The 27,338-nt window shown below is 38.4% G+C and overlaps 1 protein-coding gene across 1 annotated transcript in view; it reads left to right on the top strand.

Moving 5' to 3' along the window:
- LOC308700172 (inactive rhomboid protein 2-like) overlaps positions 1-27,338 on the top strand; it is a 349,694-nt gene that overhangs the window by 260,563 nt on the left and 61,793 nt on the right. Inside the window, exons 5-11 of the mRNA XM_081381601.1 lie at positions 9,707-9,890; positions 18,713-18,922; positions 21,843-21,971; positions 22,451-22,569; positions 22,683-22,895; positions 23,009-23,120; positions 23,340-23,414. Of these exons, the coding sequence (XP_081237727.1) occupies positions 9,707-9,890; positions 18,713-18,922; positions 21,843-21,971; positions 22,451-22,569; positions 22,683-22,895; positions 23,009-23,120; positions 23,340-23,414 (1,042 nt within the window). The remainder of the gene's footprint in view (positions 1-9,706; positions 9,891-18,712; positions 18,923-21,842; positions 21,972-22,450; positions 22,570-22,682; positions 22,896-23,008; positions 23,121-23,339; positions 23,415-27,338) is intronic.

Below are 27,338 nucleotides of genomic sequence, written 5' to 3'. Positions count from 1 at the left end.
TGCATCATTAATATATTTTAATCATGTTGAAAAAGTTTGGTGGGAATAAAATAAACCTTTTAGGAGGAGCAACTAAAAACTCAGAGGCTGATTTAGCAAAAAATCCATATTCAGACCAAAATATCCGACACCCTGTTGGTCATAGCTAATAACTGTCAATTAGAAAGTTGTCCGGCTTGATGAGAACAATACACCTACCAAGTTTTGTGATTCTAGGAAAAACTAAGCCCCCATTTTTGACTAAAGGTGGCGCTACTGAGCCATTTCAACACGCCCGTTTCTGAAACTTTGCACATGTCTACTGGATAATAAATGTGATGTGTCTGTCGAGTTTCATGCATTTTCAAACATGTGAAGAGTCTCAAAAGCATCCGAAAAGAATATTAAATTTTAATGCGTTGCCACGGCAACAGTATCTAAGATATCAATAATCCTTTCACAGGTCTACATCTGCCGTGTGTCTACATTATACACATAAAGTTTTAAGCAAATCGGGTAAAAATAAGAGGGTGATTTCAAAGCATTATGAAAGTGACACACTTCCTGTTGCCAGTTGGTGGCGCTATAACTTTGACTCACAAATGTCACATCCATGTGATCGGCCTCTTACAACGAACACACTGCTGAAGTTTCATCAAGATCAGTTAATGTATGCAGATGTTATAACACACTTCCTGTTTGAATTATTCGCCATAAATTCGTTTCCTTGCCACGGCCAAACGATGTCAAGATTGCAATGCTGGAATGTGTGTGTGTGTGTGTGTGTGTGTGTGTGTGTGTGTGTGTGTGTTCATGTTTTTCTATCCCGGTGGGGACTTCAACCTGAATGCTTACAGACTCATGGGAACTTGTGTCACAGTGGGAAGCTAAATAGAGGTCCCCATGGGTAAACAAGCTTATAAATCATACAGAATGAGTTTTTTTGTTAATGTAAAAATGCAGAAAGTTTTCTGTGATAGGTAGGTTTAAGAGTAGGGTTAGTGTAAGGAGATAGAATATACAGTTTGTACAGTATAAAACCATTACGTATATGGAGAGTCCCTACAAAGATAGTAAACCGTGTGTGGCGTGGGCATGATTGAACAGTAGACACATAAAAACATACTCCGTCATTATACAGGACGACATTCAAACTGCAAAGTGTTAACTTATATTTGTGTACAGTCGCAATAAAACACAACATTTTGCTTTTGTAAAATAATTTCAAGAAATCCACCCCCCGAAAGGCGCTAATTTTAAAATTAAACTAAAATGCTCACGGCTGCACGGGCATTCATAACGGTGCACGTCCACGGCGAGGAACGAGCAGAACAGAGTGAACGTTTTTCAGTTAATTCCTACTTCCATAGGAATTCATTTGAAACGCTCGCTCAACCACTATCAGTGTCAGTGCGGACGAACATATTTTACTTTCATTTTTAAGTTGGCGATTCAAAAGCCCCCAGTGGTGTCAGACGTCAATTAACCGGTGGTAAAATATTCTCACCGTCACATACCTAGTTTATTTTTATATAGATACAATAGGCCTATCTGATTTTGAACACAAGAGGGCAGTATAGCCCTATGTATGACTTGACTTTTATGGGACTAAATAGTACAATTACTATTTTTAAACTTATAAATAATTCTTAAATTGAAAAAAGAAAAAAAGAATTAAATGGGTTTAGTTGTGATATTTCTATACTTTTATATAGAAATAAATGGTGTTTAATTACATTTTTAGAAGAAATTAGGCTTTTAGTGTTTCCTTTTTGGACATTACTTTAGTCCCTCACTATAGCAAAACCGTTAGAGATGTTTAATATCCGTTCACAATTTAGCATATTTAATGTATTATCATCATTTTGAAAAAGTTTGGTGGGAATAAAATAAACCATTTAGGAAGCGTAGCTAAAAACTCAGAGTCTGAAATATCCCAAAAATCCACATTCAAACCAAAATATCTGACTTCCTTTGGCTCGGAGCTAATGACTGTAAATTAGAAAGTTGTCTGGCTCGATGAGACCAATATATATACTGACTTTTGTAACTGTTGGTAAAACTAACCCCCCCACTTTTGTCAAAAGCATGTTGAAAGTGACACACTTCCTGCTGGCAGTTGGTGGCGCTATAACTTTGACTCACAATAGTTACATCCATCTGATCGGCCTCTTACCACGAACACACTGGTGAAGTTTCATCAAGATCAGTTAATGTATGCAGAAGTTATATCACTTCGTGTTTCTCTTTTCTCGCCATAAATTCGTTTCCTCGCCACGGCCAAACCGTTCGACATATCAAAAATCCGTCCGCAATTTAGAATCCTCAATGTCTTGACTTCATGCACACAGAGTTTGGTGGGGATTGGATGAATTCTCTAGGAGGAGTACTTCGCATTCCACAGCAAGCGTTTTCCAAACAACCCATAATAGCCGACTTCCTGTTGGGCTGGCGTAAAACTTGACTGGGGGAAAGTTGTTCGGCCCGATGAGATCTATATGTGTACCGAGTTTCATATTAATTCATGCAAGCGTGTTTGATCTATGGACCAAGTTTTGGGACCCCGTTCAAGGGGTCGCTGTTGAGCCCCCCTGCCACGCCCGGGTACCAGCTTCAGCCCGTCCCTGATGGCAGGGGGTTCTGACTTGTGTGCAAAGTTTCAAGAGTTTTTGAGCACGTTAAGGACCCCAAAAGCCCCTGAAACCTTGATTAACAATATAAAAGCAATAGTCAAATCCCCCCCTCCCCTCACACACACAGAGACACAGAGAGAGGGAGAGAAAATTATTCAGAAAATCCACATTCAAACCAAAATATCTCTCTTCCTGTTGGTCGGAGATGGTTCATGTAAATTAGAAAGTTGTCCGTCTTGATGAGAACAATACACATACCAAGTTTTGTTGCTGTTGATAAAACTAACCCCCCCACTTATGATTAAAGGTCGCGCTAGTGAGCCCCTCACCACGCCCGTTTCTGAAACTTTGCACATGTCTACGGGCTAATAAATGTGATGTGTCTGTCGAGTTTCATCCAATTTCAAGTATGTTAAGAGTCTCAAAAGCATCAAAAAAGAATATTAAAGTTTGAAGCGTTGCCATGGCAACATTATTAAAGATATCAACAATCCTTTCACAGGTCTACATCTGCCGTGTGTTTACATTATACACATAAAGTTTGAAGCAAATCGGGTAAAAATAAGAGGGTGATTTTAAAGCATTTTGAAAGGGACACACTTCCTGCTGCCAGTTGGTGGCACTATAACTTTGACTCACAATAGTCACATCCATGTGATCGGCCTCTTACAACGAACACACTGCTGAAGTTTAATCAAGATCAGTTAATGTATGCAGAAGTTATAACACACTTCCTGTTTCCATTATTCGCCATGAATTTGTGTCCTCGCCACGGCCAAACCGTTCGAGATATCAAAAATCTGTCCGCAATTTAGCATCCTCAATGTCTTGACTTCATGCTGACTGAGTTGGAGGCGAATGGATGAATTCCCTAGGAGGAGTACATTAAATTCCACAGCATGCGTTTCCAAACAACCCAAAATAGCCGACTTCCTGTTGGGCTGGCGTAAAAAGTAAAAGTACGAAAGTTGTTTGGCCCGATGAGATCTATATGTGTATTGAGTTTCATATTATTACATGCAAGCGTGTCTGATTTATGGACCAAGTTTTCGGACCCCGTTCAAGGGGGCGCTGTTGAGCCCCCCTGCCACGCCCGGGTACCAGCTTCAGCCCGGCCCTGATGGCCGCAGGTTCTGACCCGTGTGCAAAATTTCAAGAGTTTTCGAGCATGTTAAGGACCCCAAAAGCCCCTGAAACCTTGATTAACAATATAAAAGCAATAGTCAAATCCCCCCCTCCCCTCACACACACAGAGACACAGAGAGAGGGAGAGAAAATTATTCAGAAAATCCACATTCAAACCAAAATATCTCTCTTCCTGTTGGTCGGAGATGGTTCATGTAAATTAGAAAGTTGTCCGTCTTGATGAGAACAATACACATACCAAGTTTTATTGCTGTTGATAAAACTAACCCCCCCACTTATGATTAAAGGTGGCGCTAGTGAGCCCCTCACCACGCCCGTTTCTGAAACTTTGCACATGTCTACGGGCTAATAAATGTGATGTGTCTGTCGAGTTTCATCCAATTTCAAGTATGTTAAGAGTCTCAAAAGCATCAAAAAAGAATATTAAAGTTTGAAGCGTTGCCATGGCAACATTATTAAAGATATCAACAATCCTTTCACAGGTCTACATCTGCCGTGTGTTTACATTATACACATAAAGGTTGAAGCAAATCGGGTAAAAATAAGAGGGTGATTTTAAAGCATTTTGAAAGGGACACACTTCCTGCTGCCAGTTGGTGGCGCTATAACTTTGACTCACAATAGTCACATCCATGTGATCGGCCTCTTACAACGAACACACTGCTGAAGTTTAATCAAGATCAGTTAATGTATGCAGAAGTTATAACACACTTCCTGTTTCCATTATTCGCCATGAATTTGTGTCCTCGCCACGGCCAAACCGTTCGAGATATCAAAAATCTGTCCGCAATTTAGCATCCTCAATGTCTTGACTTCATGCTGACTGAGTTTGGAGGCGAATGGATGAATTCCCTAGGAAGAGTACATTAAATTCCACAGCATGCGTTTCCAAACAACCCAAAATAGCCGACTTCCTGTTGGGCTGGCGTAAAAAGTAAAAGTACGAAAGTTGTTTGGCCCGATGAGATCTATATGTGTATTGAGTTTCATATTATTACATGCAAGCGTGTCTGATTTATGGACCAAGTTTTCGGACCCCGTTCGAGGGGGCGCTGTTGAGCCCCCCTGCCACGCCCGGGTACCAGCTTCAGCCCGGCCCTGATGGCCGCAGGTTCTGACCCGTGTGCAAAATTTCAAGAGTTTTCGAGCATGTTAAAGGCCCCAAAAGTGCCCGAAAGGTTGACAGAAAAATAAGAATAATAATAAATATAGCTGCGAGCAGCGATTACGGGCCCAAGCCGGTGGCACTGCAACCCCGGTGCCTTTAGTTACCTAAAGGCACCGGGGTGGCGGTACCGCCGGCTTTGGCCCTCCATCGCTGCTCGCAGCTATATTTATATATATATACATACATACATACACACACATACATATATATGTATATATATATATATATATATATATATATATAATTGTTCAAAAGTTTGGGGTCAGTAAGATTTTTAAGGTTTTTAGGAGAAGTCTCTTCTGCTCACCAAGGCTGCATTTATTGATTAAAAATACAAACAAAAACAGTAATATTGTGAAATATTATTCCAATTTAAAACAGCTGTTTTCAATTTTTAAATATTTTACATAGTAATTCATTTCTGTGATCAAAGTTGAGTTTTCAGCATCATTACTCCAGTCTTCAGTGTCACATGATCCTTCAGAAATCATACTAATATGAGATTGATGTTCAATAAATATTCATTATTATTTTCAATGTTGAAAACAGTTGTGTACAGATTTTTTTTTTTTTTAAATGCTTTGATGAATGTAAAGTTCAAAAGAACAGCATATATTTCAAATATATTTTTAACATTATAAATGTCTTTACTGTAACTGTTGATCAGTTTAACTCATCCTTCATAAATAAAAGTACTGATTTATTTTATTTATTTCCCCAAAAAATAAAATTTTAATTATTACTAACCCAAAACTTTTGAGCGGTAGTGTTTAACGTTACAAAAGCTTTAGATTTCAGATAAATGCTGTTCTTTTGAACTTTCTATTCATCAAAGACTGTACACAACTGTTTTCGACATTTAAAATAATAATGAATGTTTCTTGAGTATCAATCATCATATTAGAATAATTTCTGAAGGATCATGTGACAGTGACGACTGGAGTAATGATGCTGAAAACTCAGCTTTGATCACAGGAATAAATAACAGTTTAAAATATATTAAAATAGAAAGCAGCTGTTTTAAATTGGAATAATATTTTACAATATTACTGTTTTTGTTTGTATTTTTAATCAAATAAATGCAGCCTTGGTGAGCAGAAGAAACTTCTCTGTTATGTGCACGCCACAGACTGCACGCACGTCCGCTTAGAGTTCCGCCTTTTGCCTTCCGTCAATATTACGTTATTAGAAAAATATTTTTTTAGAGAATCGATTTTTTGACATTTGTGAATCGATTCAGAATCGTCCACGTCCGCATCGCGATACATCTAAGAATACATTTTTTCTCCCACCCCTAGATTTCATACAACAGGTTAATAAACAGTTACAATTAAGTCACTTACATTTTAGATGCAATATTGACTGTTTTTGTTCTGTTTCAGCAGCGAAAATAGTTAAACAAAGATCACGGCAGAACCATCACGCATCACGTGTTTTCTCATAACTGAACGATTCAGCATTTTTAACGAATCGGTTGACTCAAAGATTGAATGATCAATCCATAAACATCTGTCTTAATCATGATCGACTCATTCGAACAAATCGTTTGAACGATTGAATCAATGACTCGCTTATTAAGATGGATGCCTGGCGACACCTAATGGCGGTTTAGTGTTGTTTAAAAGCATCATTCTTTCCCACATGTGTGTGATTTGTGTGTGCAACATTATCATTATTTTTCTTACACTATTATATTAGCGATTTAAAAGCACCCACTCATGTCACACGTCGATTAACCGGTGGGAAAATATCCTCAGACACATACCTAATACATGTATATTTAAATACAATATTGGCCTACCTGGTAAAAAGTTTTATATACTATTTTGATGTCCTTTTGGACACAAGAGGGCAGTATAGCCCTATGTTTGCTTTTTTGTTGAACCAAATAGCACTAAATAGCCTGTTTTAACTTTTTCATTCTTCTTGAATTGCAAAAACAGAATAAAATGGGTTTAGTTGTGATATTTGTATACTTTTATATAGAAATAAATGGTATATAATTACATTTTTAGAAGATTTTTAGTGTTTCCTTTTTGGACATTATTTAATCCCTCGCCATAGCAAAACCGTTTGAGATATTTATTATCCATTCACAATTTAGCATATTTAATGTAGTTTCATCATGTTGAAAAAGTTTGGTACGAATAAAATAAATAGTTTAAGAGGAGTGGCTAAAAATTCAGAGGCTGATTTTGCAAAAAAATCCACATTCAGACCAAAATATCTGACTTCCTGATGGCCAGAGCTATTTGAATGTAAATTAGAAAGTTGTCCGGCTTGATGAGAACAATATACAAACTATTTTTTCTTTACTGTAGTTAAAACTAACCCCCCCACTTTTGTCAAAAGCATGTTGAAAGTGACACACTTCCTGCTGCCAGTTGGTGGCGCTATAACTTTGACTCACAATAGCTACATCCATCTGATCGGCCTCTTACCACGAACACACTGCTGAAGTTTCATCAAGATCAGTTAATGTATGCAGAAGTTATTCCACTTCCGTGTTTCTCTTTTCTCGCCATAAATTCGATTCCTCGCCACAGCCAAACCGTTCCAGATATCAAAAATCCGTCCGCAATTTAGCATCCTCAATGTCTTGACTACATGCACACCGAGTTTGAAGGGGACACGGTGAATTTTCTAGGAGTATTTCACATTCCACAGCAAGCGTTTTCCAAACAACCCATAATAGCCGACTTCCTGTTGGGCTGGCGTAAAACTTGACCGGGGTAAAGTTGTTCGGCCCGATGAGATCTATATGTGTACCGAGTTTCATATTAATTCATGCGAGCGTGTTTGATATATGGATCAAGTTTTAGAACCCCGTTCAAGGGGGCGCTGTTGAGCCCCCCAGCCACGCCCGGGTACCAGCTTCAGCCCGGCCCTGATGGCCGTGGGTTCTGACCTGTGTGCAAAGTTTCAAGAGTTTTTGAGCACGTTAAGGACCCCAAAAGCCCCTGAAACCTTGATTAACAATATAAAAGCAATAGTCAAATCCCCCCCTCCCCTCACACACACACAGACACAGAGAGAGGGAGAGAAAATTCTTCAGAAAATCCACATTCAAACCAAAATATCTCTCTTCCTGTTGGTCAGAGATGGTTCATGTAAATTAGAAAGTTGTCCGTCTTGATGAGAACAATACACATACCAAGTTTTGTTGCTGTTGATAAAACTAACCCCCCCACTTATGACTAAAGGTGGCGCTACTGAGCCCCTCACCACGCCCGTTTCTGAAACTTTGCACATGTCTACTGGATAATAAATGTGATGTGTCTGTCGAGTTTCATGCAATTTCAAGTATGTTAAGAGTCTCAAAAGCATAAAAAAAGAATATTAAAGTTTGATGCGTTGCCACGGCAACAGTATCTAAGATATCAATAATCCTTTCACAGGTTTACATCTGCCGTGTGTCTACATTGTACACATAAAGTTTGAAGCAAATCTGGTAAAAATAAGACAGTGATTTCAAAGCATTTTAATAGTGATGTACTTCCTGCTGCCTGTTGGTGGCGCTATAACTTTGACTCACAATAGTCACATCTGTGCGATCGGCCTCTTACAACGAACACACTGCTGAAGTTTCATCAAGATCAGTTAATGTATGCAGAAGTTATAACACACTTCCTGTTTAATTTTTTCGCCATAAATTCGTTTCCTCGCCACGGCCAAACCGTTTGAGATATCAAAAATCCGTCCGCAATTTAGCATCCTCAAAGTCTTGACTTCATGCACACCGAGTTTGGAGGCGATCGGATGAAATCCCTAGGAGGAGTATTTCACATTCCATTGTATGCGTTTTCCAAACAACGTATAATAACCGACTTCCTGTTGGGCTTTTGTAAAATTTAGAGCACGAAAGTTGTTCGGCCCGATGAGATCTATATGTGTACTGAGTTTCATATTATTACATGCAAGCATGTTTGATTTATGGACCAAGTTTTTGGACCTCATTCCAGGGGGCGCTGTCGAGCCCCCCTGCCACGCCCCGGTACCAGCATCAGTCCGGCCCTGATGGCCGCAGGTTCTGACGTGTGTGCAAAATTTCAAGAGTTTTTGAGCATGTTAAGGGCCCCAAAAGTGGCAAAAAGGCAAAAAAAAAAAATAATGAAGAAAAAAAAGAAAAAGAAAAAAAAAAAAATCCTTACGAAAACAATAGGGGCCTTCGCCCTTTCAGGGCTTGGGCCCTAATAATCCTACCGGAAACAACAGGGCCTTCGCCCTTTCAGGGCTTGGGCCCTAATAATCCTACCGAAAACAATAGGGCCTTCGCCCTTTCAGGGCTTGGGGCCTAAAAATTGGACAAGTATGGCATGATTGGAATGGTTGCCAGGAGAAACCCTCTTCTCTATAAAAAAAAAATGACAGCACAGCTTAGGTTTGCAAAGTTGCATCTGAACAAATCACAAGACTTCTGGAACACTGTCCTTTGGATGTTTGACCAGTAATGTTTTTTTTGTTGTTGTTTTTTGCAGTTGTTATTGTTCTCCCACCCACTCCTGTCCCACCCACTTTTTAAAACAAAGTTACGCCACTTTTGTGATCATATATCTTATGATTTTCTTTGGAATTCAGTTGTACCTTTTGACACCAATGTTTATTGCAGTAAACTGATTCACCCCAACTATCAGTGAAGATTCAAGATCAACTTGAATGTAAAGGCACATTGTATTTGAAAAGATACTTTTTAGATTTTAATTGTATCACATAATCACAGTCGAGCCAATGGTGCTTGGACCGTGATCATTTGTTTTCTTTATTTTATTTCTAAACACAGGGGTACAGCTCAGTGGTTTGGAGTGGGCAGTGGTGGTGAATCCAAGCAGCAGGAATGGCACAGGAAGAGCCTCCGGCACTGCAGTCAGAGATATGGCAAACTGAAGCCCCAGTATTGTGAGCAGAATGAGGCAGCCAGCCTGGACTATGGCCTGGAGTCACCTGTGGCCCCCAGAATGCCAAAGGTATCATACATGTACACATTTTTACTGCAATTTAATTTTTGTAGTTAATGTAAAACAAATAGAACAATTATTTTATTTAAACAATAATTAACATTTCTTCAAATTGTCAATTCATTTGCAATGCTAATAGACAATCTTTTGATACTCTTCTATATGTTAGTAGGGTTGTCAATCAGTTAAAAACTTTTAATCATATTTCATTACATGGTATGCTGATTACTGTAATTCATCGCATATATCAGTTGTTACAACCCACGTGGCTCAGGGTGGTGTAACACTAACGGGGAGGTAATCACTAACGAAGATTAAATGAATCCAAAAAGTCTTATCAGTCTGTTGATCACAGGTAATCCACAGCACCTGTCACTCAACTCCACCCTGCAAACACGCAACAAGACACACATAAAACAGAACAAAACGCCACCTAGCGCAGACAAATCCTATTTAAGAAGTAGAAGCTACACGTCACTGGGTCGTAACACAATATTTGTAGTTCACAAATGAAGATAACTTAAAACATTATTGTAACAAATTATTAAAGGGGTCATATAATGCCATTTTTGTACAAGCTAATATGATTGGTCAAAAACAGCTCTGTTTTCAGCACGCCGTTTCAGTGCATGTGTCTTTAAAATGATAATGAGCTTTGCTCACCCCGCCCCTCTGTTCTGTGCGTACACCGTTTGTAACACAATAACACAATAACCATAACGCGTTGTTCATTATAAACGTGGGATTATGAATTATATTGAGAACGTCGTACATAGAAAACATGCCGTAATGTACCCTGAGTGTAAACAGCCGCATTCATTGTGAAGCGTGCTAGCGATTTGCAAAGAGTAATATAAAGATTAATATAAAGTTTAATAAAACGTTACACTCACTTCAGTTCTTCTGGAGGTGCAGCACGAACACAAATAGTTGGTACCGATCCTTTTTTCAGGAGCAGCTTCTTGGCAAAACCAGTTTTATACTGATCCTCGTTTGTAAAGCAGTCTGGTGAAATGATTCGCACAAACATGACAGCATGGATGTTGATCGTGGGGAATCCCTGCGAGGGAATCCCTGCGTCAATGCTTTGGGAATATTCCATCAAAACATCAAAATGACTCCTGTGTTCCTTATTACACCCAAGAACAGAACGCCACAATCGCTTAGACGACGCCATTCTTCTCCAGCATATCAATGCACTATGATGACAGACAGCTCGCTCACGAGCGAGGGCGGGTCTGTGTTGAAACCAGGGCTTAATTTGAGCCGGAACACGCCGGAACATGTTCCGGCACCTCCGACGTTGGATCCGGAACCTTTTTTATTGGATCCGGCACCTCCTGTGTCACTATGAAAAAAAAAAAAATGTAAAATGTTTTTTAATTAAAAATAATAAATAATAATAATTTAAATTAAATGGGGGAGGCACTAAGTGACACATGACTCGCGCGCTTTGTTGTGCTAGTTGAGATTGCTGTTAGCATCATCGTTTCACTCAGGGGAAAAATGTCAAAAAGACAGCAAAGTTTGCTTAACTTTTTCAAATATGCTGGCCAGTCAGATCCTAAACAAGCAAAAATCGCTGATCAAGAATGTGAAGACCACGGTGGACACAGCAGTAGTATGCCTACCATTAATGCTGATAAATTTGCACCTGTCGTTAGCGGGGATGATGATGACCCACACGGGGAAGGAGATGAAGATGACAACGAGATGGCTGATGGGCACTTTGAATCTGCAAGAGATTGTGATGGCGACGAAGCAGGTACATTTGTCGGGGACACTCAAACTGGGCAAATCTGGACGGACGCTCAGTTTAAAGAGAAAAAAAAAAGTTATCCCTGGCTTATAATGGACAAAACTGGACTGGGCTGTGCCATTTGTAAAAAAGTGGGATCACTCGGTCCGGAAAAAACTGCCGGTGTGAAACTGGCAAAAGAATGGATCTCGGGCTCAGTGACATCTTCTGCGCCCGATTTAAAAAAAAAGCAAAGAGCCTTAAGGAAAAAGGTTTTTGAGCATGGGAGTACTAAAGCACATGTAATGGCATCAAATATTTGTGATAAAGCAAACGAAAATATATTGGTAAACGCAGTAATCAATATCCAAAGCGACCAGGTGCAAACGACTGCCAGAATTTTTCGCACCGCTTACAAGGAGGCCAAGCGTCACAGGCCAGCTCACGGCTTTGAACATGAAATAGATTGTCAGGAAATGAATGGTGTGGATATGGGGAGGATTCTCCACTCTAACGTGGCATGTTCTCATATACAACAGCATATTGCAACTGACATGAAAAGAAAACTGCTTGAGAGGATTGTCACCTGTGCTCCAAAAATCGGACTCATGTTGGATGAGGCCACAGGCTTAAATAAAAAGAGCGCATTAATCGTGTATTTACGAATGCAGCTGCCAGAGATGGAATCGCCCGAGAACATATTCTTTGATCTTGTGGAGTTAGAAGATTTTGGCGCAGAAGGCATTGTCCGCAAACTGTTGGATGCCTTAGATCATGCAAACTTAAACGAGGCATTCCTCTCAAAAACACTCGTTGGTCTCACATGTGACGGTGCGTCAGTGATGCTCGGACGCAAGAGTGGGGTGGCAACTCGACTTAAAACCCGCTTCCCAAACATCATGGTGTGGCACTGCTCTGCGCATCGACTTGAGCTTGCAGTTGGTGATGTGATGAAAGAAATGGGGGCTATAAATCATTTCAAAATCCTCATGGATAAACTTTATGCATTGTACAGCACATCAAACAAAAACCGAGTGGAGCTCAAAGAGTGTGCTGACGGTTTGAACATTCAATTGTGTAAAATTGGTCGGGTGTTAGACAACAGATGGGTGGCATCTAGTCTCAGAACAGTCGAAGCTGTGTGGAGAAGTTATCCTGCCCTCCACAGACATTTTACACACGCAGCGGAGGATTCTGCTCGCGAGAGCGCAACTCGGGAAAGCTACAATGGCATGGCAAAGCGCCTTTCATCCCATGCCTTTGTTTTCAATTTAGGACTCATGTATGACGCATTGCAAGAACTGTCAGAGCTGTCTCTCGAGCTCCAAAAACAAGAATGCAATATCATAATGGCACATAAAGCCATTTGCCGACAGATCAGGGTGTTCGAGGCTATGTCTGAGCGGCCCGGTCGATACAGCCTATTGAGCCAGCGCGGGGTCGAGGAGAACTCCTTTCAGGGTGTACCGCTGCATGCAGGGCGGCTCACTGACAAAACCCTGGACCAGAGAACTTTTTTTGGGAGCTTGCGAAGAAATCTGGAGAAACGCATGTTATCACAGGGAAAAGACCAAACAGGATACTACAAGCTAATTGATGATTTAAAAGTGCTTTATCCACAATATTGGCCACAGGACGGTGACGCGCTGTTCGGGGAGAGTGAAGTTGAGACGCTCTGCCAGCAGTTTTGCATTGATAGCCCGCGGGATGTCATCAGGGCATTCAGGGAATACCGTGACAATAATGGGACATTCATCCCAGATGAACTGAATTACCTCTTGGCTGCGGTCAACACTGTCCCCATCTCAAGTGCTGAGTGTGAGAGGGGCTTTTCCCAGATGAACTTAATCTGTACAGCAAACAGGGCGTCTCTTCTCCCCTCTACCATCTCCTCCCTACTCTTCCTTTGCCTTGTCGGCCCGCCGCTTACCCGGTTCAACCCCTTTCCATACGTGAGGTCATGGATTGCAAAAGGACATAAAACTGCACTGGACACGAGATCTAGAGAAAGAAGCAGGGGAATGGAGGTCGGGGGCTCTATCAATGCTGTATGGGCCGTTTTGGACAAATAGGCTAATGTCAATGTAGGAAGAAATCACAATTATTCCATGCTGTGTTTGTGTTGATTATTGATTATTGAACATTAAATCTGAAATTAAAATAAACTTGTGCCTGATGTAGCCTACACAGCGCTGTTTTTTTTTTTTTTTTCAAAGAAGCATGGGCGGCGTTAGGGAGGGGCTAGCAGGTGCTTCAGCACCCCAAGAAACACCAAAGCACCCCGATAGCACCCCCAAAAATAATTTCTGGAAGCAATTATATTCAGGCTGTATTCTATGTTTTGCTGTATTCCTTCATTTTGAAGGAAAAAAAAAACGTATCTTGTTATTTCGAGATAAGTCGTTATTTCAAATCTCGTTATTTCGACATAAGTCGTTATTTCGACATAATGTCTCGCTATTTCGACATAATATATGTTATTTCGACATAATATCTCGTTATTTTGACATAATACGGGGACATTCTAATCTGCATTAAGCCACATTAAGCGTTCTTCTTATAATGGTTTTCTATGGGAGGGAAATGCTTAACGTAATTGCGTTCACATTTTGGGTTCATCTGATTTTTTTGTACATAGCATAGCCTACTTTGTTATGATTTTAGTATCATGATGATTAATAAATGGACGCACAATTATCCGTGAACTTGATTTGAACAAATGCCTTTCAACTTGTGTGTGCAAAATTCAGAATTAAATGAATGTGCAGCAATTTGTACAAATAGAGAGTCTGTAGGCCTACTACTGTTGTAGCCATTAAATAAGCGCATTTAGTTTCATATTTGTTAAAATATTATAATGTTTTTTTTTTCCATTTATGCTGATAAAGTGAACAGCACGCGTAAGATAGGATGTGCAATATGAGACATGAGTGGACAATATGAGTGGTTCAGACATGATTTTGACCATTTTGGCATTTCTCTCTAGGCGCGTTCACTAGGCTATACGGAGATGGCGATCGTCAACTTCATTTGCAGTCGACAATGTCAGAAAACACTAGTTTATTAATAAAAATCAATGCACGCGTCACCGGAATTACAAATGCACATCTTGCTTGTTGCACGCACACATATTATGTCGAAATAAGGAGATATTATGTTGAAATAACATTATTATTAATAATAGCCTACATCTTTAGAATAGTTGATTGAATGCTGAATGTTGCGCTTGTTCAATTTAATCAAATTAAAACTTTAATTGTGATCATTAAAATAATTGAATATTATTAAAGTTTTGCGTAGCTCCCCCCGTCAATGATCTAACACCCCCTCAGCACATGCGTTAAAAATTCTACTTAGGCAGTGTAATTTTTTTTTTTGTTCCGTTACCTCCAACCCCCGTTTTGAGTCGCCGGATCCACCCCCCCTCTGCGCTCCGGGACCTCCCACTTTACAAATTAAGCACTGGTTGAAACGCTGCTGTCAATCACAATCGTGGGAGGGGCATCGATTTTGTGACGTCACAAAATCAAACGTCTTGATTTCAGAGAGGGTCAAACTTATAAGGAGATTAAAAAAAAAAACACTGGATGGATTTTTATCATTTTATGATGGTTGTGTACAGGCACTGCCAACACACATTTCAGTACAATCAACTTGTAAAAGTGCATGTACCATTATATGACCCCTTTAAAGCATTAAATTGACATTACAGAAAGTAGCTTTAGAATTTATAATGCTGTTTGTGTTATTTCCATATCATTAAAGATAAGCCTATCACTTGCCTGATTGGTTGGTTACAGCCCACAGCCTTTTATTTGCTCATAGTATGTATGTGTGAGACTAATGGACTAAACGGTACTGATGCTGCTAGTCAACATTGAACATAGTAGTCGAGTAATTTTTTTTTACACATTTATGTTTGCTTTATATATGTACAAAGGCTATGTTCAAATACTGTCATGTTAATGTTATTTTTCAAAAATCCATTATGTCTAGTATATTTTAAAATAAAGTGTAAAGGCACATTGTATTTCAAAGGATGCATTTTACATTTTTGAGGGCACAGGGCCGCCAAAATTGTTGCCATAGTACCTTCTAGGGGGGTCTGGGGACATGGCCCCACGTGAAGAGTATTTTTTTTGTGTGTGCAAAAACAACACCAAATCTTTGAATTCTAGTGACTTTGGGAGTCATATTTAAGTATTTAATTTGATTTTTAATGAAAAAAATCATATTACTTTAAAAAGCTTTCACTGATGATGACTAAATCAAGCCAAAAACGATGCCAAATTAGAAGAGATAAGCAAGCATTATTTTAGCATTTGACAAGCTAATGTTTTCGATCAAATCTGTGCCAAGTAAAATAGATCTGGAAGACAGGATGTCCTCATTCAACTAAATAATACAAATTCACATACTACTCAACACAGCAATAAGTGCTAGAGGGCTGTGTTTCTTAAAAGCGAAGGCCATTGCCACCAATATTCTCTACGATCAAATTAGCTCAGAATGCTTTTGGGAAACGCAGCCCTGGTAATTACCTCTCCTCGGCTAAAACGTTGTATTATGAATAGTCGTCTGACTGAATGCAAGTCCAGTTTTCCCCAGAGAAAAGCGAAAGAGGAGAAGCACAGCGAAGGAGCGGGGCCAATGCATTATGATTGAGAGGATAATGCACAGGATTTTTTCTCTTAAGCTGGCGCTAAAATCAGCCGTCAGGTTTTAAATGGTGTATTGCAAATACATCCCTCCTTGCATTACAATTGCAAGTTACACTATATTATGTCTAAAATGTACTGTATGCTCCATCTATTTAAATGAGCTCGGGGATTGTTTGTTATGCTTCGTGGTGTTGATGTGTTTTATATTTTATATAGTGCTGGGCAACGATTAATCGCATCCAAAATAAAAGTTTGTTTACATATTATATGTGTGTGTGTACTGTGTATAATTATTTTGTATATATAAATACACACATATGCCTGTATATATTTAAGAAATATTTGCATGTATATACTGTATATATATTTATACATAATTATATTAGATATAAATATAAATATAAATGTTATATATAAATAACACATTTTTCTAATACTGTTTATACATGCATATGTATATATTTATATATACAAAATAATTATACACAGTACACACACATATAGTATGTAAACACAAACTTTTATTTTGAATGCAATCAATCGCGGTTAATTGTTGCCCAGCACTAATTTTATTTATTATTATTATTATTATTATTATTATTATTATATTATTTCTTTATATACTTTATATACCTTTCTGCACCCTCAACCCAAAACATCTTCCATTACCTATTGTTCTTTATAATTCTTTTGCACTTTAATCTTACAATCATTGTGCATTATTGTATTTAAATGTTCAGAGTTCTTTTTGTTATAAGAAAAAGGTTATTAAATCTGTTATAGGATGACAATTTTTTTTGCAACTTAGGGATTATTAGGAACACCTGTTCAATTTCTCATTAATGCAATTATCTAATCAAGCAATCACATGGCAGTTGCTTCAATGCATTTAGGGGTGTGGTCCTGGTCAAGACAATCTCCTGAACTCCAAACTGAATGTCAGAATGGGAAAGAAAGGTGATTTAAGCAATTTTGAGCGTGGCATGGTTGTTGGTGCCAGACGGGCCGGCCTGAGTATTTCACAATCTGCTCAGTTACTGGGATTTTCACGCGCAACCATTTCTAGGGTTTACAAAGAATGGTGTGAAAAGGGAAAAACGTCCAGTATGCGGCAGTCCTGTGGGCGAAAATGCCTTGTTGATGCTAGAGGTCAGAGGAGAATGGGCCGACTGATTCAAGCTGATAGAAGAGCAACTTTGACTGAAATAACCACTCGTTACAACCGAGGTGTGCAGCAAAGCATTTGTGAAGCCACAGCACGCACAACCTTGAGGCGGATGGGCTTCAACAGCAGAAGACCCCACCGGGTACCACTCTACTCCACTACAAATAGGAAAAAGAGGCTACAATTTGCACGAGCTCACCAAAATTGGACAGTTGAAGACTGGAAAAATGTTGCCTGGTCTGATGAGTCTCGATTTCTGTTGAGACATTCAGATGGTAGAGTCAGAATTTGGCGTAAACAGAATGAGAACATGGATCCATCATGCCTTGTTATCACTGTGCAGGCTGGTGGTGGTGGTGTAATGGTGTGGGGGATGTTTTCTTGGCACACTTTAGGCCCCTTAGTGCCAATTGGGCATCGTTTAAATGCCACGGCCTACCTGAGCATTGTTTCTGACCATGTCCTTCCCTTTATGACCACCATGTACCCATCCTCTGATGGCTCTGAAAGGGGGTCAAACACAGTATTAGTATGGTGTTCTAATAATCCTTTAGGTGAGTGTATATACCGTCATAAAAGCTTCAGCAATTATTGTAACATGAAAATTTTATATGTTACATTCCTAATACGAACCGTGAGTTTTGTGATCCATTATACCCCAAATTATTGGCTAAAACAGAATGTTTTTGACTGTGTTCTGGCTATTTCTTACTTTTAGACTAGTCGACTGTTGAAAATTTCAGTTTAAAGATGAGTGAAATTAGTCAAAGCGCATATTCCTAGCTCATTCAGGACATGTTTTTGCATTCAGTCTGCACAGTTTTTTTTTTGGTTTAGATGGGGTGTCTTAGGTTGATATTATGTTTCGCTGTGTTTTTTTATTTATTTTTTTGTGATATAAATAACATGTTGAGAACCATTCAACTTTTTTTGGTCTATGTTCTGTTCCATTCCCATGCACTCCGTTTCACTGTTTTTAAATGCAAGACCATGTCCTGTGTGGACTGCTCCTTAGGTATTCTGTGCTGCCTACATTTTACAGCTGGGGCTAGGCTTCTCTGCCTTGTATTTTATATTTATATTCATGGCTAGTAACTGTTCAGCACTAATTGATATATATATTTGGTTTATGGATGCTCAAGTTTCTATGTAGCTTTGAATCCTTTAATAAGATATTTAGGACATTTGGTCAGTTATATGTGTGTATTTTAATTTTATTGCCATCACTACTTAATCATTGTCTGTCTTTTTCTCCGTTGTTCTTAAGATTGTGGATCCTTTGGCTCGTGGGCGGCAGTTCCGTTATGAAGAGTCTGAGCGACCGAGGACACCCCATACAGCATATTCTCCTTGGACCCCAGGTGTGACCTCTCTCTGCTCGTTCACCAGCCAGCGCTCTGGTTACACACGCTTGCCGAGGAGAAAAAGAGAATCTGTGGCTCGTATGAGCCTCCGTGCTGCGTCCAACCTTCTTAAGGTGTGTTGGTCACCATGTAAAGTCTTTACATAACACCTCTGTAGATATTTATAATTTAGTATTTAAGATTTAATTAGTGTTTAATTAGTGAATTAAGATTTTTTGCATGTTAGCATTCACCTCCAGGTAAGGTACTTGCATGTGTATACGTTTAAAGGGTTAGTTCACCCAAAAATGAAAATTCTGACATCATTTACTCACCCTCATGTAATTTCAAACCAAACCTTTGTTCATCTTTGAAACACAAATGAAGATATTTTAATGAAATCTGAGAGATTTCTGTCCCGCCATTGACAGTCCATGCAACTACCACTTTGATGTTTCAAAAATTTCTTAATGAGATTAAAACGAATCCATATGAATTGAGCGGTTTAGTCTCTTGGTTCTGAAGAGACATGATAGCTTTATATGATGAACAGATTTAATTTAGGCTTTTATTCACATTACATTTGTGCACATAAACATTCATCGACGCACACATCAGAAATGGTAAACAGAAGCCCAGCATGACCTCTTGATATGTGAGAACCAATGAGGTTCATTCTTTTGTGTTACACAGCACGTTTGAGCTTCTGCAAGAACCAAAGAGGTTTGTTCTCGTGTGTCAAGCAAGTGCGATTGAGCTTCTGTTTATGATTGCTGATCAATGTTTATATGTGAATAAAAAGCCTGAATTCAAGCTGGTCATCATATAAATCCATTGAGTCTTTTCACAAAATTTGGGCTAAACAGCTTGATTCATATGGATTAGTTTTTACGATCTCTTTGTGAACCTTTTGAAGCGAAAATGCGGAAGTTCAATGGAGGGACATAAATCTCTCAGATTTCATCTGAAATATTTTCATTCATCTTTGAAACACAAATGAGGATCTTACGGGTTTGGAATGGCATGAGGGTGAGTAAGTGATGAATTTATTTTTATTTTTGGGTGAACTAACCCTTTAAAGGAATAGTTCACCCTAAAATGAAAATTAATTAATAATTTACTCACCCTGGTGTTGTTCTAATGCCATATACCCTTCTTTCTTTTACGGACCACGAAAGGAGAATTTAAGAAAAAATTCCCCCTCGCCCCCCTTCCATTTAATGGCAGTGAATAGCGACCAGCACTTTATATTATAAGTGTTTTAGGGGTATACGATAGGGTTTGGTGAAAAACAAACCGAAATTTAATGTATCATTTTATGGAAATCCTGACCTTGGCTGTTGGTCTTCTGTGCACTGCTACTCAACTTGCACGTTCGTGAGACTATTAGCTTTCTCTCTTGAGAAATCAAGATTAACAAAATGTAACATGAAATACAATCTATGTACCTTCTTTTGGGTATAAAATATCTGTTGTGTTCATCGTAGGGCTGTACGGTTAATCATAATTGATTTTCGATTTTGATTCTGGCTTCCAACGATTAGGAAAAAAAGAAAATTGAGGTAAAACGATTTTCACCACATTCAGCAGTGCACTTTCATTCCTCCCTAAGCCAAACTTAACATACAAATCAGCCGAATAAGTGAGTGTTGTAAAATGCAGTCTACTGCTGCTAAACTGCAAGACGAGCCTGATATTAAACAGTGTTATTAAAAGTGCATTAATCTGCAAAAGAGACACTGTTCCCCAGGTGGCTTTCTGTACGCACTCCGAGATGGGGTGGAATACGCATAAGCAAAGTATTCTGTGGGCTTTGGATTCACACCTAAATGGTCAAATAGCCTACACTCAGAAAGTGTATCCTCGTAAACACAGTCTTTTATGTCTTAAGTGAATGTAAACAACAACAAAATATATATATATTGGATATATATTGTATATTGGATCCGTGCATTCGGTCTTAAAGTGACAGCAGCTCAATCAGCTTCAGTCTGTGTCATTAATGTTAATCAAACAAAGGTAAAATCATTCACTGCTCTTGAATGAATAACTGTTGTAACTTTAATAAGCATTAATCTACATGTATACAGTTAAGACTATGCAGTGTTATTTAACATTTGATTGCTTTATTCAGTTTCTGTTGTAGACTATTACTTATCTGAATAATACTGTTAGCACATCTGCCTGAAAAACAGATTTAGTTTGCAATTTGTTTTGACTGTTTTGTAGCTAATTTTTACTTAGCTACATTAGTATTAGTTTTTTATGATTATGATTTTTGCCACAATCAAGCAAAAATAGTTTGTCAAGAGTTTTTTGCGCTCACATTTGTCAACTGTCATTCTAATCAGAAAAAAGGAGTTCCGGTCCAGAGATATTTAACTCACTGAAGAAAGTACACAAATTATTTTTGGTGATTTCTAGGCATTGTATTTCATGTCATGTATTTATTTATCTTGATTTCTTGCAACTTGTGGGCTTTTTCTGGGCGAGGCAGAGTGAACTGCGGCGCTGCACGAACATGCACGTCGTGTAGCTGTGCATAGAATACCATAGGTCAGGATTTTCGTTAAATACATTAAATAATACATTAACACATTTCATTTTATTTTTCACAACACTTGGAATATTTGGCATGCATCACATGGAATCATTCTGTGCGTCTTTTGCGTCTTTTTTAAAAAGCTTGATGCTGGTCACTTTTCACTGCCATTATATGGTTGAGCGTGAGTGGGACATTTATTTTTTTTAATTCTCCTTTTGTGATCCAAAAAGGAAAGAAAGACAATACTACATTGGAACAAAACCAGAGCGAGTAAATGATGAATAATTTTCATTTTAAGGTGAACTATCACCTGCATGATTATGATAAATTATAGTAATGAGTATATACTATACCTCTTTGATCATCATAAATGAATTGTCCAGTCCTATTATGGCTAAATGGCTGAGCACATATATTATTATAATTTTTTTGTCTGCTTGTATTATATTGGAATAAAAGAGGTTGTGTTATGTGGTACTGTCCTCTCCTGACATGTTCTGGTCCTGTAGGGTCGACAGGGTCTACAGGGCACTCAAACTGGACGTGGATTTCAGAGGAGGAGTTTTGCTCGGCACAGTTGGCTCGAGGAAGACACTGTGGATACAGTGGACACCTCTGATTCAGTTTTTTTTAGCAAAGTGCGTATATTTATCTGGGTTTGTCTCCAATCTTTTCCTCTCCTCTGTGCTTAATTGTATTGAATGTACACTCATAGTGTACTTCAAATCTTATAAGTAGCCTATATTTTGTTTTGAAAACTGCACTTGCAGATAATATTATATTAATGAAATAAAATGCTACATAAGTCTGCTCAAAGAGAGTACACGTTCACTGTTTAATAACACAAATATGTATTGCAAAATTGCACTTTGTAATAAATTAAATGTTTTACCTTAAAGTATATTTTAAAAAAACCTTTTTATGTCGCACTTATTTTGATATGTTGTCTAAATGCTTGTCGGTACCTTTGTCAAACACGTCAACGATATTTCAAAGGCAAATAGAATTGTGAAGTTACATGAAAAGGTTTCCTTAAGAGTGCTTTATAGATAGATAGACAGATAGATAGATAATGTGTACACGTTTTAATGAATGTCTCTGTTCTTCTCTTTCACAGGTTGATGTTCATGAGGAGCTTTATTCTATGGCAGATGATGTTTTTGAGTCACCCCCTTTATCAGCTTCTTGTCCTGTGACAAATGTTTCTTTGGGCGAGGGAATATTATTCCCCAGCTTGTAAGTTAAAAGCAGAAGTTTTTAAGAATTTAAATTATAACAGTACATCCGTTGCCTTACAAAGCCTGTTCAGTTTTCCTTCAGTATTCAGTTCCATTTCACTTTTTCTCTAGAGGAAAAAAAAATATCCCCAAAACTGTGACATCCTCTGGGAAAGCCTCTTCTCATCGTGGCGGTCGAATTGCCTCTAAAGTGAAGCACTTTGCGTTTAATAAGCAGAAGCGTCAGTATGGGATGGGTGTGGTGGGGAAGTGGCTGAACCGACACTATAGAGGCAGCCTCAGCAGCCAATTACAGAAACAACTAGAAGATTTTCACAGTCATCGGTGAGTAAGAAAACCCAATTAGGCTCCTCAAAATCACCAGGAGCTTCTCAGCCTTAGATGTTGCTTTTAAACTATTCAGAGAAAGATGTGATCATTAATTGTTTCTTTGTCAGGCCATATTTTACCTACTGGATCACCTTTGTGCATATTGTCATAACACTGCTGGCCTGCATTACATATGGATTTGCTCCTGTGGGCTTTGCCCAGCATACCACTACTCAGCTGGTAAGATCACAAAAAGAGTTTGTTAGGAAGACCTCTAAGCCATAGGATTATGTAATTATGTAACAGTCATTTTACATCTGTTATGTCAGACATTATGCAGCTCTTTCTGTGGGGGCCTGCTCTGATATTGTGTTACTGCACAAGAGTGTGAGCAATTACAAAACTGTTTATTATAGTTGCCCACTATCCATTCCATTATTTTTTTCCCTCTTTTTTAAGGTACTGAGAAACAAAGGAATTTATGAGAGTGTAAAGCATGTGCAGCAGGAAAACTTCTGGATTGGTCCTTGCTCTGTAAGTGACACATACAGTAGAGTGATTCACAACGTCAGACTTAACAGGATGTTTTTTGGAAGTTACTAAAGTTTTAATGTTAAACTGCTATATTTACACTGGATATAAAAAGTCTACACACCCCTGTTAAGGCAGCTGTTTTTGTGATGTAAAAAATTACACCAAGATAAATAATATCAGAACTTAATGTAGCTTTAATTTAAAAATTACACACTTATGCATTGCCACTGAATACCAAAGTGACATTTCAGAGAGGGAAAAAAACGTATCACATCCCTGAACAAATACTTAGCTTTTGAATTTATTAAAGCACTCAGTCTGTTTGGATAGATGTCTAACAGCTTGGTACATTTTTACTTGGGAATATTTTCCCACTGTTCTTTGCAAAAACATTCCAGATTTGTTAAATTGCGAAGGGCATCTCCTGTGCATGGGCCTGTTCAGGTCCCTCCACAGATTTTCTTTAGGATTCAGGTTTGGGCTCTGGCTGAGCCATTCCAATTACTATTTATCTTTCTTTGTTGAAGCCATTTTCTTTTGATGATTTAGATGTGTGTTTTGGAGCGATGTCTTGCTATCACTGGAGCGTTGTCATGCTGTCATGTTTGTTTGACTTTATTGTCAGTTCAGATTTCCTGGATTTCCTGGCCATCTTTAACGCTGGCATGAAAAACAAATACATCAACTACAAAAAACATTTACATCAACAATACTGTACACCCACAATTATATACCACATAATTAAACACATGGGACATACATTTGTCCCTATCAAAAACATGCATAAAACAAATGAATACAATATATATCTGCATAAATGCACGCACACATACCTATGTATACATATGTGAATACCTATAGTAATTACCTAAATTAAAGATTTGATTTAAAACAGTCAGTGGAACAAATTATCTTTTATAAATGTTCTTTTTAGCCAACAGTATATGCAACCTGCGCCCCGAAGGCAGGGCCTCACAGCAGGAGTGGAGGGGATGGGTCTGGTCTGAATATACTGTACTGCTATCGCCTTTTTCTCCATAAAATGTGAAAACAACTCTTGCAATGTACTATGTTTTTGGCCTGTGATCTAATTTGCTTAGTTAATTACTCATATTAATATATGTTTCTGTGTCATTGTTAAATTGCCATACCACAAAACAATATTATAGGTTAAAATACTTTCAATCTTCGATCTGTAAGAAATAGTTAGGATCCTCCTATCAATACTAAAATTTCTTAACTTCCTGAGTTGACCTAAACGCTGTCTTGTTTTCTTATGTATATGGTCCACATTTTTCTGGAAGGAGAGTTTATCATCAATAATTGTACCTAAATATTTAAAATTTGAAACTTGCTCTACCTTTACACCTTGTATAATAACTTCTTCATCTGGGAGGCCAGCCGTACCTGTCTTATTTTGATTCCTACAGCATAATTCCTTTGTCTTCTCAATGTACCATTGTACAAGACTTTTAATATACTCAAAATAACAATTTATGTCTGTTTGGCCAGAAATTAAAACCAAGTCATCAGCGTATTTGATTAAAGTGAGATCGTCCCTGTTACACTGAAGTTCATTAGTATAAACAGAGATAAGCAGAGGTGATAATAGACATCCCTGTGGGAACCCTGAGACTTTAAGACTATACAATCAGATAAGATTATATTAACACAGACTCGTTGGGGCCTATTACTTAAAAATGCCACAATCCATAAGATTAACCAGCTACTTACACCTTAATCTTGCAATCTTTCTTTTAAAATTTGCATTAGTTTTTGTCATTGGAGTGTTGTTCAGAAGGTTCTATGTCAAAATTGACTGGTACTTGGAGCTATTCATGATTTCCTCCACCTTCAGTAATGTCCCAGTTCCAGCTGAAGAAAAGCAGCCACCATGCTTCACTGTGGTTATGGTGTTCTTTTGCTGATGTGCTGTTGTTTTTGTTCCAAACATACCTTTTACAATTTTTGCCAAAAAGTTTAATCCTGGTCTCATCAGACCAAAACATTTTTTCACATGGTTTTGAGAGACTGGATATATATGTATGGTAAATTTTAGCTGGGCTTGGATTTTTTTATATCTTTTTTTGTCTTGTCAGAAAAGGCTTGCATCTTTCCACCCGGCACATTGTGGAAAAAGGCGACAGTGGCAAGGAACTGTGGGAATATGTTTAATTTATGTTCATGTGAGGCATAGATGATGACAGTTTAATTTATGTTCATGTGAGTTGACAGTTCAAAGAAGATTAAGTCAAGCAACCCAGTCATCGGACATTAACCTTTGTATCTGTGTACACCTCCTGAACAGTGACATGACTCCAAGTTTTGTCTATTATCATGTGAAGGTATGGGTGATGCTATCAGGCTGATTGGATCAGCATCAGGCTGATTGGATCATTTGAATGATAGTGTTATGCTTATTCTTGATTGAATCAAGAATCATCCCTCTGCTTTGTTTGACTTGTCTCCACCCCCCAAAAGTCCCTCCTCCTAAAATGCCTATAAGACACCATGTAAAGTTATGTTAGTTAGATCATGTTGGAAGTTTCTACAGCCGCGTACAGAGGAGTTCTCAATAAAGAATAACTTCCGTTGAACGCGATCCCAACTGTCTCCTGGTCTCTGCTTTGAAGAAAGAAAAACTTTACAACAGATGGTGCCTTGTGACCCGGATGGAGAAAAAGGAAACTCAAAGAACTGCATCTTGAAACTTCAAGCTCAAAGATCTCAACGAAGCTGACTGAGTTCCAGATTGAATCTTCTGAATCCAGATTGAAAACTTCAAGCTCCAAAAAGATCTCAAAGACTGAATTTTTCCAGACGGAATCTTTCTCTACAAATGAAAGACTCGGTGAGTTTCACTCCATTAAAAGAACCAATGCAGACCAGTACAAATGTTTTCCTCTGCGCCGTTCAGAGAAGTAGTTAACAAACAGCTGTAGAGTTTGGTTAACTAAAGATAAGCCTCTAAAAAGTTTTTCTTTTAGAGATGAAATTTACCCCCTGTTGTTGGAAGGGAAGATAAACAGTTACATGTTAATATTGTGTGTATGCTCTTGCTAGAGAAGACCTATCTGTAAGCTAGAGAATTAGCTTTAGAATTAGATTAGCCTCATGTGCTAATAAGATTGTACCCTCTGTTTGCAAGACAGTAGAGAGAAGTTTTTTTAGTGTTTTGTGATTAAGTAACAAAGGAAGTCACAAAATGGTTAGAAGGAATGCTAGGCTGATACCCACGACAGAGAAAGGTGGATTAGCTAGCCCGTTATGGACAGACAATGAGTTTAAGTCCTTGTTAGGAGAATGCATGGACTCAATCGTGACTGAGGAAGTCAGATTGAATTTAACAAAGAAATTTGGCATTGATGCAGTCAAAGTTTGGTCAATTGAAGATTGTAAGAAGGTACTAGGAGCAAGTATTCGCAAGAACGATATGAAAGCTATTATCTGTTGTTACCGAGAATTTAGCTTATCCATTGCACAAGAACAAGCTCGTTGTATTGCTACGTTAAACGATCAGAACAAACAATTGCAGACTCACATGTCCTGTCTCAAGACAAAGGCGGGCCATAACAAAGCCTCAACCAAATGTGATTTAGAAGACCAACAGTCAGATGAAAGCTATCCTGATTTACAGTCTTTTGATAGTATAGAGGACAATGTCAATGCAGATGTAAATGCAGTTGAAGTGTGCGTAGCTAGACAAAAGCCTCAGGGAAAAGGTGTTGATACAGTTCCATGTGCAACCCCCATATTGCAGCCACAAGCAATCAAAACATCTTTAGGTCCTAAAGAGATTGAGAGAATTGCTGAAAGTTTGCCATCAGTGCAAAGAAATTTTTCTAAGTTTAGAAGAGCATTGATCAGAAAAATGCGGCTCTATGATATGACTCTAGCTGAAGTCACCCAGCTAATATCACAGAT

This window comes from Scardinius erythrophthalmus (assembly GCF_964197995.2).
Source record: "Scardinius erythrophthalmus genome assembly, chromosome: 12".
NCBI classification, from domain to species: Eukaryota; Metazoa; Chordata; class Actinopteri; order Cypriniformes; family Leuciscidae; genus Scardinius; species Scardinius erythrophthalmus.
This window is presented reverse-complemented; position numbering and strand designations above follow the sequence as displayed.